At 43.8% G+C, this 13212-nt stretch overlaps 1 protein-coding gene across 1 annotated transcript; it reads left to right on the plus strand.

The window, feature by feature from the left end:
- The first annotated feature begins 351 nt into the window (after positions 1-351).
- MTHFD2 (methylenetetrahydrofolate dehydrogenase (NADP+ dependent) 2, methenyltetrahydrofolate cyclohydrolase) lies at positions 352-12861 on the plus strand. The gene is made up of 8 exons (XM_026482640.4): positions 352-518; positions 5663-5847; positions 7189-7311; positions 7718-7870; positions 8337-8444; positions 9873-9965; positions 10385-10510; positions 11664-12861. Exons 1-8 carry the CDS (start codon positions 418-420, stop codon positions 11825-11827), a joined length of 1053 nt encoding a protein of 350 aa, XP_026338425.1. The 5' UTR covers positions 352-417; the 3' UTR covers positions 11828-12861.
- Positions 12862-13212: the final 351 nt, after the last annotated feature.

Consider the following 13212-nt stretch of genomic DNA (forward strand, 5'->3'; position numbering starts at 1 on the left):
TGACATCCATTGATGATCCGGTTTTACTATGATTTTGCCAAATAGTTTCTTTCTAACTCCATCATTCTTCTATCTGCCTGTCTTTTTATCTACTTTCTACGCTGCCTGGCACACAGTAGGCGCTCGGATATTTCTTCAAGCAATGAATGAACAAACTCTCGCTCGCGCTGGCCCGGCTTCCTTGACACCCGCTGCGTAGGCAGGGGCTTGCCTTCCTTGGCCAATCTCTGCAGGCTACCGAGGCTTCCGAGCCTCCCAGGGCCTCGTCGCTGGCTCTTCTTGCCCCAATCACAAGCAGGGCTTTACTGGGAAGGGGCCAATGGGTGCGGGCGGGAGGCGGGGCCTGCCACGCGGCCGCGGTATAACCGCAGGGCCCGCGCGCGCGCTTCTCTCCTGGCGCGGACCTTGGCGCGGGTGATGGCTACTGTTTCCATCGTGTCTACGTTGGCCACCCGGCTGCTCCGGCCCGCGCAGAGCTGCCGTCTCCGTCATCGCCCCTTCCACCTTTCGGTAGTTCGGTAAGAGGGTCCGGGAGCTGGGTCAGCGCCGAAAGCCGAGGGGGACCGAGGGTGGGGGGCCGCCCGGGCTCCGGAGGAGCGCCGAGGGTTCTACTGAGCATCTCTGTCCCAGGCGGTGACGGGGCGACGTGGCAGCCGAGCGCGGCCGCAGTCTGGGCGCTCGCTCCGTGGGGCGGGCTGATGCCCGGAGCCCGCCTTTCAGACGGAGCCGGTCTCCGCAGCCCCGAGGCGTCGCCCTCTCTCGGGGCCAGTCCGTAGGCGGGACGGGGCCCACGGCACGGAGTGAAGGCGCAAGCTGGCTCTGGGGCGCCCGGATTTACACGGGACCGCTCGGAGGTTACCGGCCAGAACCTGCCGATCGCCCTTGGCGGTATTGCCAAGCCGCTTGGCGAAGCAGAGGACACGCTTTGGCGAGCGCGGGGAAGGGCTCTGAATGAGCAGCCTTCAGAGCGCGTCGGGATCCTAGCGGCGGAGGGGGTTGGTGCAGTCTGATGAAATCCCAGAGCCGGCTTGCTTGCCGGGTACCCGCTCTTCCCTCCTCCTTCGGGAGGTGGATGTGGCTCCCGCAGTTCTTCAAGCTGCCCCTCTCCTTCCCAAGAAAATAAATGTGCCGTGGTCACCAGGGCTTTGATGAGGGCCACCCAGGGCTAGTCACTGCCAAGCTGAGTAAATTGAAGACAAAAATACCCTAGAGGAGGAGAGAAAGAGCTCTGTTTGCCTTTTCTTAGGGAGGTAATAGGATTTTTCTGATCTTTCTAGACCTCAAACTCCCTTTTTTTTTTTTTTTTTTAATATTTATTTGACAGAGAGACAGCCAGCAAGAGGGAACACAGGCAGGGGGAGTGGGAGAGGAAGAAGCAGGCTCCCAACGGAGGAGCCTGATGTGGGGCTCGACCCCAGGACTCAGGGATCACTCCCTGAGCCGAAGGCAGACACTTGACTGGGCTACCCAGGCGCCCCTCAAACTCCCATTCTTAAATCTAGGTGGAAGAGTCTTCTGGGGGCCTATGATTTCTCTCCCTAAATCTGCGCACTCCCGCCCATCTTTAGAGCCTTTGCATTGCCAGCGAGCTGAGCCTTGTAACAGCAGCCGCTTCTTTCATCCAGGCACCGCGCTAGGCAGTGTGAATTCAGGGATGGTCATAAGTCCTGTTTGCCAGTGGAACTCACTTACCTGTCAAGGGGCAGAACACGTATGTACTTTCCACTCAGTGTAAAGAAATGTTATTAGAAACATTGCAAAGGTGCTGTCGTAGCACAGAATGCCCATTAATGCGTTCTTGAAAGAAGACCTGGGATACTCAGCCCTTTTCTTCTTCTGACCCTGACCTGCCTTTCCAGCCCCATCCCTCATTACTGCCTGTTCTCTCCATTGCTCCCTTCCTGAGTTCTGGCTGCGTGTGCCTGTGGCTTTCATGATTGAAGAGATTTGTAAAGACCCTCTAATTCATCACCTAGAAAACTGAACCAGTTTATTCACTCTCCAGTAACAGATGCCCTCCTTTCACTTACGTTTCTGAATGAACAAGTAGACTTCCATATCTCTGAAGGCAATACTATGGTATTTATGGTTTCCTTGTTTGGCTTTGATCACTGCTGGCTAGTAAATGTAAAACAATAATATCTTTTATGAGTCTGCACGTCTTGCTTTTGAGGGGGAGGATTTCAGGAACATAAACTCATGGTTGGAGAGATAGTACTATAGTACACTGGGAAAAATGGACTTTGGAGGCAGGGGTTGGTTTGCATTTGAATCTTGTTCTACTTTCCCCTTATGTATACCAGTATTAGTATAATAACCCCGAGGTAAATGAGAGTAATGTATGTAAAACTCTTAGCAAAATACCTAGTGTTTAAGAAATGTTAGTTCCATCCCCCTTTGTATGTAATTAGTAGATACTCGAACTCTCTCCAGAATAACCTGATCATGACTTGTAAAATGCACCTAGTAATTGTTTTTATGGAAAATTACAGTGCTGTAAGCTACTGAATTGGGAAAGCAAAGATACTGCTGAGTTGGATTTTAGTTTTGAATTTTATTTGAACAGTCCTTGTAACTTTTTTCTAGTCTGTTCACTCATTTTATTTTGTTCTCATTTGTAATTTTAATGAATTATTAAGCACATCTGTGAAAAGCATTTAATTCCTACATGAGCGTTAGCTAATATAGTTAATACATTTCAGATTCCCTGTGGGACTGAGCTGAGCCTCTGTTTCTGTTTCTTTTGGGGTAGCAGTTACTTTATCTGCCCTTTGGCAACAGAGATGATGGGACATGAGGTCATGACTCACTGGCAGGACTGTGTTTCACATTTTGCAGAGTTGTATATGCACAGGACGGCTAAAGCGGCTGATAGTACGGAAGATACTCACTGTATTGTTGCTTTGTTTTTGGTTCTTGTTGCTCTTTGACAGTTTTTTAAAAGCTAATTGGCATAACATCCAGAACCTGCCTTTGGGACTTGGAACACTGGGTTCTCCCAGAACCCTGTGTTCTTAACTGTAGTAGATCACTCTTAGCCCAAATGTGCTGCCACCATTTTGTCTAAGTTCATTGCTTTCAATTTTTTTTTTTAAAGATTTTATTTATTTGAGAGAGTCAGAGAGAGTGTGGGGTGGGGTGGGTTTGGGTGGGGGAGGAGCAGAGGGAGAGAGACAAGGGTGGAGCCTGATAGGGGCCTGTCACACAACCCTGAGATCACAACCTGCGCTGAAGGCTGACGCTTAACTGACTGAGCCACCCAGTCACCCCCTCAAAAGGAACTTTTTAAGGAAATGCAATTTAAGACTTAATTGAATATTTATATGTGTGTATATATGTTTATGTACATATCCTTATGAGTAAGTACATATATATTATATAGAGTAAGAAATTAATTTTTATTGAATATATATGCCTTGCACTTTATATATGTTATTTCATTCAGTATAAATCACTGCTGTAAGCTCTTTTATAGTAATCTTTCATTCTTCAGCATTCCAGGGTTGCGAATGCATTTCTGGACTGGGGCTATTCCCCAGAAGTGCTGCCAGAGGTGTTCGTGTCCAAAGCCCTTTGAATGAAGTCCCCTTCAACTCTAGTTCTAAAATAGATTTGCAAACGTTAACATGTTTTCAGTTCCTTAATATACCATGGGTGTATGTGAAATGCTATTATATATTTTGTGCTATGCTAGTATCATTACATAAAATTTGGGTGAAAGTACTGTTTGCTATAAAATTTTATCTTTTTAATACCTTCCAAGATACAAATACAAATTAATATAAGGTTTAGATATAAAATTACTGCTTTATATCTAAGACATTTCGATCTGGTTTAAAGTAGGTATTTAATCTTAATGGAAAGGAAGCATGGAAGGTTTAAAGACTGTTGAAGCTTTAGGGGCGCCTGGGTGGCACAGCGGTTAAGCGTCTGCCTTAGGCTCAGGGTGTGATCCTGGCGTACTGGGATCGAGCCCCACATCAGGCTCCTCCGCTATGAACCTGCTTCTTCCTCTCCCACTCCCCCTGCTTGTGTTCCCTCTCTCGCTGGCTGTCACAATCTCTGTCAAATAAATAAATAAATAAATCTTTAAAAAAAAATAAAGACTGTTGAAGCTTTAAAATTCCATTTTAATTAGCAGTGGTCTTAAGAATGAATCATACCTGGGGAGCCTGGCTGGCTCAGTCGGTGGAGCGTGCGGCTCTTGATCTCGGGGTTGTAAGTTCGAGCCCCATGTTGGGCATAGAGATTACTTAAAAAAAAAGAGAGAGAGTGAATCATATCTGACCATTCAAGATAACCAGTACCTTGGTGTTATCCCTGAGAATTAAATACGTGCTATAAGGGGAAATTTTTTCAGTATTTCAGACAATCGTGTGTCTCATTGGTCTTGAGGTTGAAGCGTTCTTCATGATACCGAGGACAGAAAGGAAACTAAAGGGAAAGACTTGTTTCCACTGAGACCTTTATGCTTAAAGAACAGATGCTCATCCTACATTAAGAACTGGGAACTTTATTATGGATATGTACAGAAATAAGAAAACCAGGAATCTTCTACATTAGAATCCAGGAAGAGCTGCAGAAACAGTTCTTATTGGGAAGAAGTGGTCTTTCAGAGATTGGAACATGGTTTTGGGAACTGGAGTTTCTTCTAGACCCTGAATTTTCTCGTTGCCCCATCAACAGCAGTTTCCGCATCTCTTACTCTGTCCTACCATGAGTGTGACTGCTGTTCTCTCTGTCTCTACTTTTTTCTATGTCTTTCTTCAGCTCCTCCCACCAACAAGTCCTCTTTGGTTCTAGCGCGTGAATGTGTTTCGGGGCGAAGCTCTTACCAGTCTGGTTAGCTATACCATCGCTCCTGTCGCACTGAGCTTGTGCGCCAGCTGGACCGCTGGCCAGCCTAGAAGTTGTCCTTGGCTTCAGATACTCACTCCTGGTCTGTCAGCTGTGGATGGGCCACTGGGGTCCCAGGGTGGAGCACACTGTCACCCACGGGGTGGACCCTCCTTGTTCTTACAGAAAGTCTTCTCCAGGAGGGGCTGTGGGGAGCAGTGGTAATTTTGAGGTTTGACCTGTCCAGAACAGTGTCTGTTGGTTTAATTGCATAGCATAATTTGTATATTTGAAAGCATCATAGAAATTAAAAGCCAAGTGACTTAACTGGGAAATGGTTTGAAACACATGACTGGATGCTAATAACACAGGCATAACACAAACTACAAAATGGCATATAAGCACAAAGGAAACACAAACCTCATAGTGGTGACAGGTCGAATAAAACAATTCGAATTAAAACAGTGGAAAACTTTTCTTTTTGTTTTTGGTCTATCAATCTGTCAGTGATCGGGGGCAGGATGGTGCAGTGGTAAGAGCCTGGCCTCTGGATTCAGACAGAGCTGGCTATGAAAGCCAAGCTTCCGGGTAACGACAGTAACTATTTCGGTCAACTTCATCTCCCTAAACATGTGGCTGGACACAGATTTACCATGCTGACGTTGCCCTTCAGATTTCCGTTGTCCCTTGGCGTGGGCACCATATGTTTTCATCTACTTTTTAAGTTTGGGGTATTTAATAACTTTTTTTTTTTTTGGTAGTCTGATCTTTACTTTTCACAAAAATTTAAACTACTTGGTTTTGTGACTGTTGTTGCCTCCTGCAGAAATGAAGCCGTTGTCATTTCTGGAAGGAAACTTGCCCAGCAGATCAAGCAGGAAGTGCGGCAGGAGGTGGAGGAATGGGTGGCGTTGGGCAACAAGCGGCCGCACCTGAGTGTGGTTCTGGTGGGCGAGAATCCTGCAAGTCACTCCTACGTCCTCAACAAAACCCGGGCAGCTGCAGAAGTGGGTATGTGTTCCTCGCAGGCCCTGGCTGCTGTCAGATTGCGGCTTCTCCAGGCCAACTCCATTGTCATTCGTGATTCTTTCTTCTGATTAGAAGACTCAAGCAGAGGAGGCTGTTGGGATTGAACTGTATCCAAAATGTGGTCATAAAGAAATTAGGCCTATCTGTTGAGGAGGCTTCTAGACTAGGATGGAAGGAATATGGTTGGTATTCTTGGTGTCTTCTGGAATATAAGCTAAATTCTGTCTTTAGTCTTAGCATCGGACAAGGGACCTTGACCACGGTTTACATGTGCTTTCCTTGACCAATAGTGAGAGTCTGGCTGAAATGCTTGAGCATTTGGTTGAGGAGGCCTCAGTGCTATGGCCTAGAACACAGTCCTTGGTTTGAAGGATGTGACTGACTTCTGGGAAATAGCTTTCTGCTTCTCTACCAACTGGGTCCAAAGCCAATTAAATCATACAGTCGGGGGCACCTGGGTGCTCAGTTGGTTAAGCACCAACTCTTGATCTCAGCTCAGGTCATGGTCTCAGGGTCCTGGGATCGAGCCCCACGTCAGACTCTGTACTCAGTGTGGAGTCTGCTTGCGGATTCTCTCTCTCTCTTTCTCTCGCTCTCCCTCCCCCTCTGTCCCTCCCCTGCTCTCATATTCTCTTGCTCTTTTACATTAAAATCTTAAAAAAAAAATCATGCAGTGGTTAGAGTTTGGAATGGGTGATGGGAAGTTTGTGTTCAAGGTCTCACTATACCACAGACTCTGTGTGATGTAGACCTGGGGTGGGTGGGCTTGGCTCTGCCTCTTCCTGCTCCTCTGTGGGTCGGTGGTATGAGCCCTGGGTGCCCTTCCCTTCTGAAAGGCTGTGAAACCACTGGGGCTGTGGGGCCATTGACTGGGCCGTGAGTTCTTGATATCACTAAGGATTGAGGCCTGCCCTTTTCTTCAAAAAACCTTTAGAACCTCTAGAAAATGGCAAGCTGTGGCTTTTTAAGATACCAGGAGGAAGCACAGTGCAATGGAAAGAACACGGACTCCAGAACTGGAAGGACTGCCTTCATCATTAGCTGGCTTATGTTTCAGTTCTGCTGAGCCTCAGTCTCCTTGTCTGTAAATTGTAGCTCATGAGAATAGTGTAGAATAATATAGATAATTGTCCAGCCAGCATTCTCTAGCATGTATATTTGCGAAGTTACTTTTTTAGGTGCCTTGGGAACTGATTTGGGCTTTTTAGCTACCAGGGTTGGGTATGATAAAGAATGTCTATGTTAGGATACCAGGGCAGGCAACTTAGCATTGCTCATTAAATGCCTCGATATATTTTTTTTTACCTTGGAATTTTCTTATAGGAATCAACAGTGAGACAATTGTGAAGCCAGCTTCAATTTCCGAGGAAGAACTGTTGAATTTAATCAATAAACTAAATAATGATGATAATGTCGATGGCCTCCTTGTTCAGCTGCCTCTTCCAGGTGAGTTTTGGACTGTCACTCAGAATGATTTCTGAGTAGAGGATTCTTAGCTACTTTATACACCTGGCCCCTCGTGGATCTGACTTACACAGGAGGTAAACTAGAGAGAGTGAATATTTTATCAGGTATGTGCCGACTATTCAGAATACCAGTTACTCCTTGAGTTGGAATTGAGATCTTGATCCAAACTGGCAACGGAGGGAAGCAGTTGTACAAGAGGGGACTGCCTTTGGTGTTGGCATTTGGCTTTGCGTGGTGTGTGTTCCTTCTGTGCAGACCAAGAAGTCAATCACGGAGAAAAGTCATGGAGGGGGAACGGGTTTGCACGATAAACCAGATAAGCTGGAGTCAGGCAGCGCAAGTATGCAACAGTGACTTCAGGCCGCTGCTCTGATTTCTCTTTCAGAGCACATCGACGAGCGGAAGATCTGCAACGCTGTTTCCCCAGACAAGGATGTTGATGGCTTTCATGTAATTAACGTAGGGCGAATGTGTCTGGACCAGTACTCCATGTTACCGGCTACCCCGTGGGGTGTCTGGGAAATAATTCAGCGAACCGGTAGGTGTATCCCATAGTTGTATGTCTGTGTTAGTATCATGAAAACAGAACTTGCCTGTGATAGCAGTACCTACAGTCGCAGAGTGGACACTCAGGCCACACGTCCTCTGGTCCTGCCCCCAGAGCCCGCCTCTCCCTGCGGTTGCTTGTTTTGACTGTATTTGCCTGTATTGACTGCGTTGCTGTTAATCCAGAAGCCTCCCTGAGGGGAACGTAAGGTTTCATTGTGTTGATAGTGCACACTCATAACATTTTGTAGCTTCCAGGGTGCTTTCTCTCATGTTCTTTCCGCCTTCAGGATGGGTAGCAAGTGGTGGGCCCCCTTGACTGATGAGGCAACAAGCTGAGTAACTCCCTTCCTTGTCACAGTTAGATTCATGTCCTAGGCCCTCTGCCTGCCTTCTTTGATGCTCCTTCTGACATAGTCTGGCAACTCCTTTTCATGCAAATATATGTTTCTTCGTAGGCATTCCAACCCTAGGGAGGAATGTGGTTGTGGCTGGGAGGTCAAAAAATGTTGGAATGCCCATTGCAATGCTGCTCCACACGGACGGGGCGCACGAACGCCCTGGAGGTAAGGAAACGGCTTTCAGAGGAGTGTCCCTGCTCCCTGCCGTGCGAACCTTCAGAGGGTGTCCTGTGTTTGTTAAACTTTGTATTTGTTGCAATTTTGTTAGCAGAGATTTGGGGAGTAATCTTTGTAGGAGAAGCTAACTATCACTTGAGGCTACTTATATTCATTTGTTAGGGAACTAGTACAGAAATGGGTATGCCTCAGAAATATATTTGAGTTCTGAGTGTAAGCACGGTCGTAGGCAATCAGACATTTTCAGTTATGGCTTTGATAGTTTGAACTAAGAAACAGTTCAAAGTTGGTATCCCATTGTCATTTGATAGAAAAAAAATCTTAGACCATTGCAAAGGATTGACTTGATAGGACTGTAATGTGTCATTATGTCAAGTTCTGATAATTTGAGAAAAAGACTCAAATCAGATAATTTGAGAAAAAGACTCAGAAATCAGTTGTCACGTGTGGTTATCACAGGACCTTACATGATTATATCAGAAATAACGGCAAAACTATGTATTTTTAGATACCTTTTAGCACGCTTTTTTTTTTTTTTTCCAACCTTGAATAATTCTAGTGATACTTTGCTTAGGAAAGGTAAAATTCTTGAAAGACTGCTAAATAGGATAAGGAATGAATTTAATTTTAAATGATTCCAAAGAGCTAGGATGAGGGGATAAAAGTTATAAGAAACTGGGTATTCACCCAAGGGATACAAACATAGTGATCTGAAGGGACACCTGCACCCCAGTGTCCGCCATTGCCAAACTATGGAAAGAGCCCAGATGTCCATCAACAGATGAATGGATAAAGAAGAGGTGGTATATATACACAATGGAATACTACTCAGCTGTAAAAAAAAATAAAAAAAAAAAAAGAGAGATCTTACCATTTGCAACCATGTGGATAGAACTAGAAGGTATTATGCTAAGTGAAATAAGTCAATCAGAGAAAGGCAGTTATCCTAAGATTTCATTCATGTGGAATTTAAGAAAACAGGATCCTAGGGGAAGGGAGGGAAAAATAAGACGAAATCAGAGGGAGACAAACCATAAGAGACTCTTGACTAGAGGGAACAAACTGAGGGTTGCTGGAAGGGAGGTGGGTGGGGGGATGGGGTAATTGGGTGATGGGCATTAAAGAGGGCACTTGGACTGAGCACTGGGTGTTACATGTAAGTAATGAATCACTGAACTCTACTTCTGAAACTAATAATACACTATATGTTAATTAATTGAATTTAAATTAAAAAAAAGAAACTGGGTATTAATTGCTGAAAAGCAGCTGGTACTTAGCTGTCCAGAAAATGGGGTACACAAATTAAGTCAGTTACTTCTTAGGAGATGGTGAATTTCTAAGCTGGGTTGCCTAGTTGGGACCTAATCCAATCTCAGCTTTGATTCCGAAATCAAGAATGTACTTTTTAATTCCTAGGTGACGCCACTGTTACAATATCTCATCGATACACTCCCAAAGAGCAACTAAAGAAACATACGGTTCTTGCAGACATTGTGATCTCTGCCGCAGGTAAGAACCTCAGGGAGGGGATGGAAGGACTTCACCTCACAAGGGAGATGACAGACCTCTTATCGTGCAATTTGTCTGCCTCCCTGCTGCCCCATTCACCATTCTCCTAGCAGTGATACTGTCTGCGGCCCATAAGCATAAGGAGAGAACCGCGTTTGCGGCATTGGTTTCTGGCATTCCACTCTTGACTTGATGGGTGAATGTTACTTCAAAAACCTCTGAATATGTCTGTCCACTGTATGAAGTTCCAGTGGTTCCTTGGCTAATGGTTTTTACAGGTTTTCATCAGAGAAGCTAATTAGTTCTTCCAAATCAGATAAGACTGACTGAAATTGAAAATTGAAATCAGATAAGACTGACAAGTAGAATCTTCCTTTCAGGACTAGTGATCATTCCTCTCATTCCTCCCTCGTTTGCAGGCATTCCAAATCTGATCACAGCAGATATGATCAAGGAGGGAGCTGCAGTCATCGATGTGGGAATAAATAGAGTTCAAGATCCCATCACTGCTAAACCCAAGTTAGTTGGAGATGTGGATTTTGAAGGTAAATGGTATAATTTTCTTAAAATATAAAATCAGTAAATACTACCTTTAATGGACATTTAGGACAGATCATTTACTTTTAACTTACTTACTCTGGGGGCACCTGGCTGGCTCAGTCAGTGGAGCATGTGACTCTTGATCTCAGGGTTGTGAGTTCGAGCCCCACGTTGAGGGATAAATTACTTTAAAAAATTAAAAAAAAAAAACAGCTTATGTTACTCTGGTAATTCAAAATGCATTCCACATGAATTAAGAGAAACTTAAATTATAGTCATTCTAGAACCAGTTTAGTTGTTCATATCATAAAATTAGGGGGACCGGGTATAAACTTTTCAGGGAGCTGTTTGTTCTTTCCTTAGGGTTACTTAATAATTAAAATGACTCCATCACTTTTAACAGATCTGAAAATTTAATGAATGACTCTCTGAAACCATTGAGTCTTCTAGAAGGTGTTACAGAGTTATCATTTTCACATTGAAAGGAGAGATCACAGACCTGGAATAGGAAAAATGGTCCAGGAAAGAGCACGTTCCTGGATTTTAAAATATATTAGATTTCTCCTTTCAGTTCTTATCATGTTTATCTCAATTTTAGGCTGGTAAACCTATTTCTAGTTTTCTATTTCTAATAAAGCAATCATACACAAGCCTAGGTATCTAAGTATTTTTCCTTTAAGATTGGGTTAGAAAAAAATCTTCTCAGTTTCCAGAAAATTGCCTTGGTGCTTTGGGCAAACAGTATAGTTAAATAAATATAGTAAATAAGATAGAGTAAAAGTAAGAAAATGTTGTAGGCAGGTATTAATTGGTAATATATTAATAATATAATTATACGTCACATATAGTTAACCCATTGAGGTATTTCTTTTTAAACTGATTTAACATGGAAGAAAAGTATGGATGGTAAATTATAGGTTATTTAGGTGTATAAATATTCATTGAACAACCCTTATTACATGTTCTTTTAGTATGTTTAAAAGCCTTTACTCCTGAGTAATGTAGATAGGACTTTTTTTGTTCTTACGAGTTTGAGGCTTATGAAGGTGCTTATGTATATTCTTTCTTTTTCTTTGAATGCTTCTTCCGTGGTACGTTAAGATGCATACATTTCCTTTGCCATGATTAAGGCAGTCTACCTGTCTTGTTTCTACGTAGGAGTCAGAAAGAAAGCCGGTTACATCACTCCAGTCCCTGGGGGTGTTGGTCCCATGACAGTGGCGATGCTGATGAAGAACACCATTATTGCTGCAAAAAAGGTGCTGAGGCTTGAAGAGCGGGAAGCACTGAAGCCTAAGGAGCGTGGAGTAGCAACCAACTAACTGTTGTGTCTTCTGTCACGAACACCACGCCAAGCCAGTCCGAGAGGCGAAACAGGCCAATAGAAATGCAATATTTTTTATTTATTTTACTGAAATGGTTTAAAATGATGCTTTGTATTTATTGAAAGCTGAAATGGGTGGGTGTGTGTGGGCATGGCTCTGCCATACCTCACCACGGAGCACGCCGGCCTCCTGCTGCGTCGCGTGAGCTGCCAAGAGACGCCGTTCATCTGGCGATGAACATGGAGGACATCGTCCCATTGAGAGTGGGTGCTTAACTTGGTCAGGCCACTTCAGTTAAAATTTGCCTTTTCTAGGATTGCATTTCCCAAGTGCTATTCCAATAAGAGTTGATACTCGCTTTAGGTTCCAAACCTTTTGAGTTCAACTGGTCAAACCAAAGGAAAAATGTTGCTAGAGAAAATTAGGGGAAAAAGTCAAAAGGAAGAAATGATAATTGAGTAGAAAAAAACATTACTGTAATTTTACATACCGATAGTATGTAAAAGTACATGTGAATGATGTCCTTAGCTGTCATTCTGTGGCTTAGTCATTGGGAAGACATTCAGGGTAGTTCCGCGTGCTGTCAGTCCTCGTCCCACATGTGTTACATTCACAAGGCTTTCCCATTTTTCTCTAGGATTGAAAGGCTTATTTTATTTTATAGATTGTGTGTGTTGTCATATTTGGCTTTTCCTCTATCCTTAAACTTCATTGTTACATCTTTGTACTCTTGGGGATGTCTGTATGGTTTCCTTGGGATATCTTGAAACCTATGTTTGAGAAACAGAACTTGGGCTTGATAATCATTAGGATTAGGGCAGCTTGTATAAGTAGGCAACTTACTTTTCCACCAAAGACTTGTCAGCAGCTGCCTGCTTTTCTCTGATGTACCTGTTGGCTTTCCCCAATGGGTTTTTGAGAACTTGAGTTCATATTGAATTTAATCAGACTTTCTGATTAAAAGGGGTTTTTTTTGTGTGTGTTTCACTATTTTATTTTTTTTTAATAAAACACTTCTGACTGGTGTGGAATGAGTTTTCCAAAATACGGTATCTTGCTGCTACATAGTTGTGATCTAATCATAATTAATCTTTCTCACTGGATGTAACGGATGTCGATATTGCTATATTTGGTGACACCTAATCCTGTGCCTTAACCTGATACAAAGCGCTGTGGAGAAACCAGTCAAGTCCTTTCAGTCTGATGTCCCAACAGCTGTGCCAAGCTGGGAGTTTAATCTGTAAGAGTCATTTAAGTGGTTAGGCTTGTTCTGGGTGTTTTCTAAACCATGCAGTTCAATTTACACATTGTTGGATTTACAAAGGACTTCTTGATGTGCCTGCTGACAGCCCCCTCCTTCAAGCTCCCCGCTCTCTGCTGTC

The sequence above is a fragment of the Ursus arctos genome, unplaced genomic scaffold (genome assembly GCF_023065955.2).
Source record: "Ursus arctos isolate Adak ecotype North America unplaced genomic scaffold, UrsArc2.0 scaffold_8, whole genome shotgun sequence".
NCBI classification, from domain to species: Eukaryota; Metazoa; Chordata; class Mammalia; order Carnivora; family Ursidae; genus Ursus; species Ursus arctos.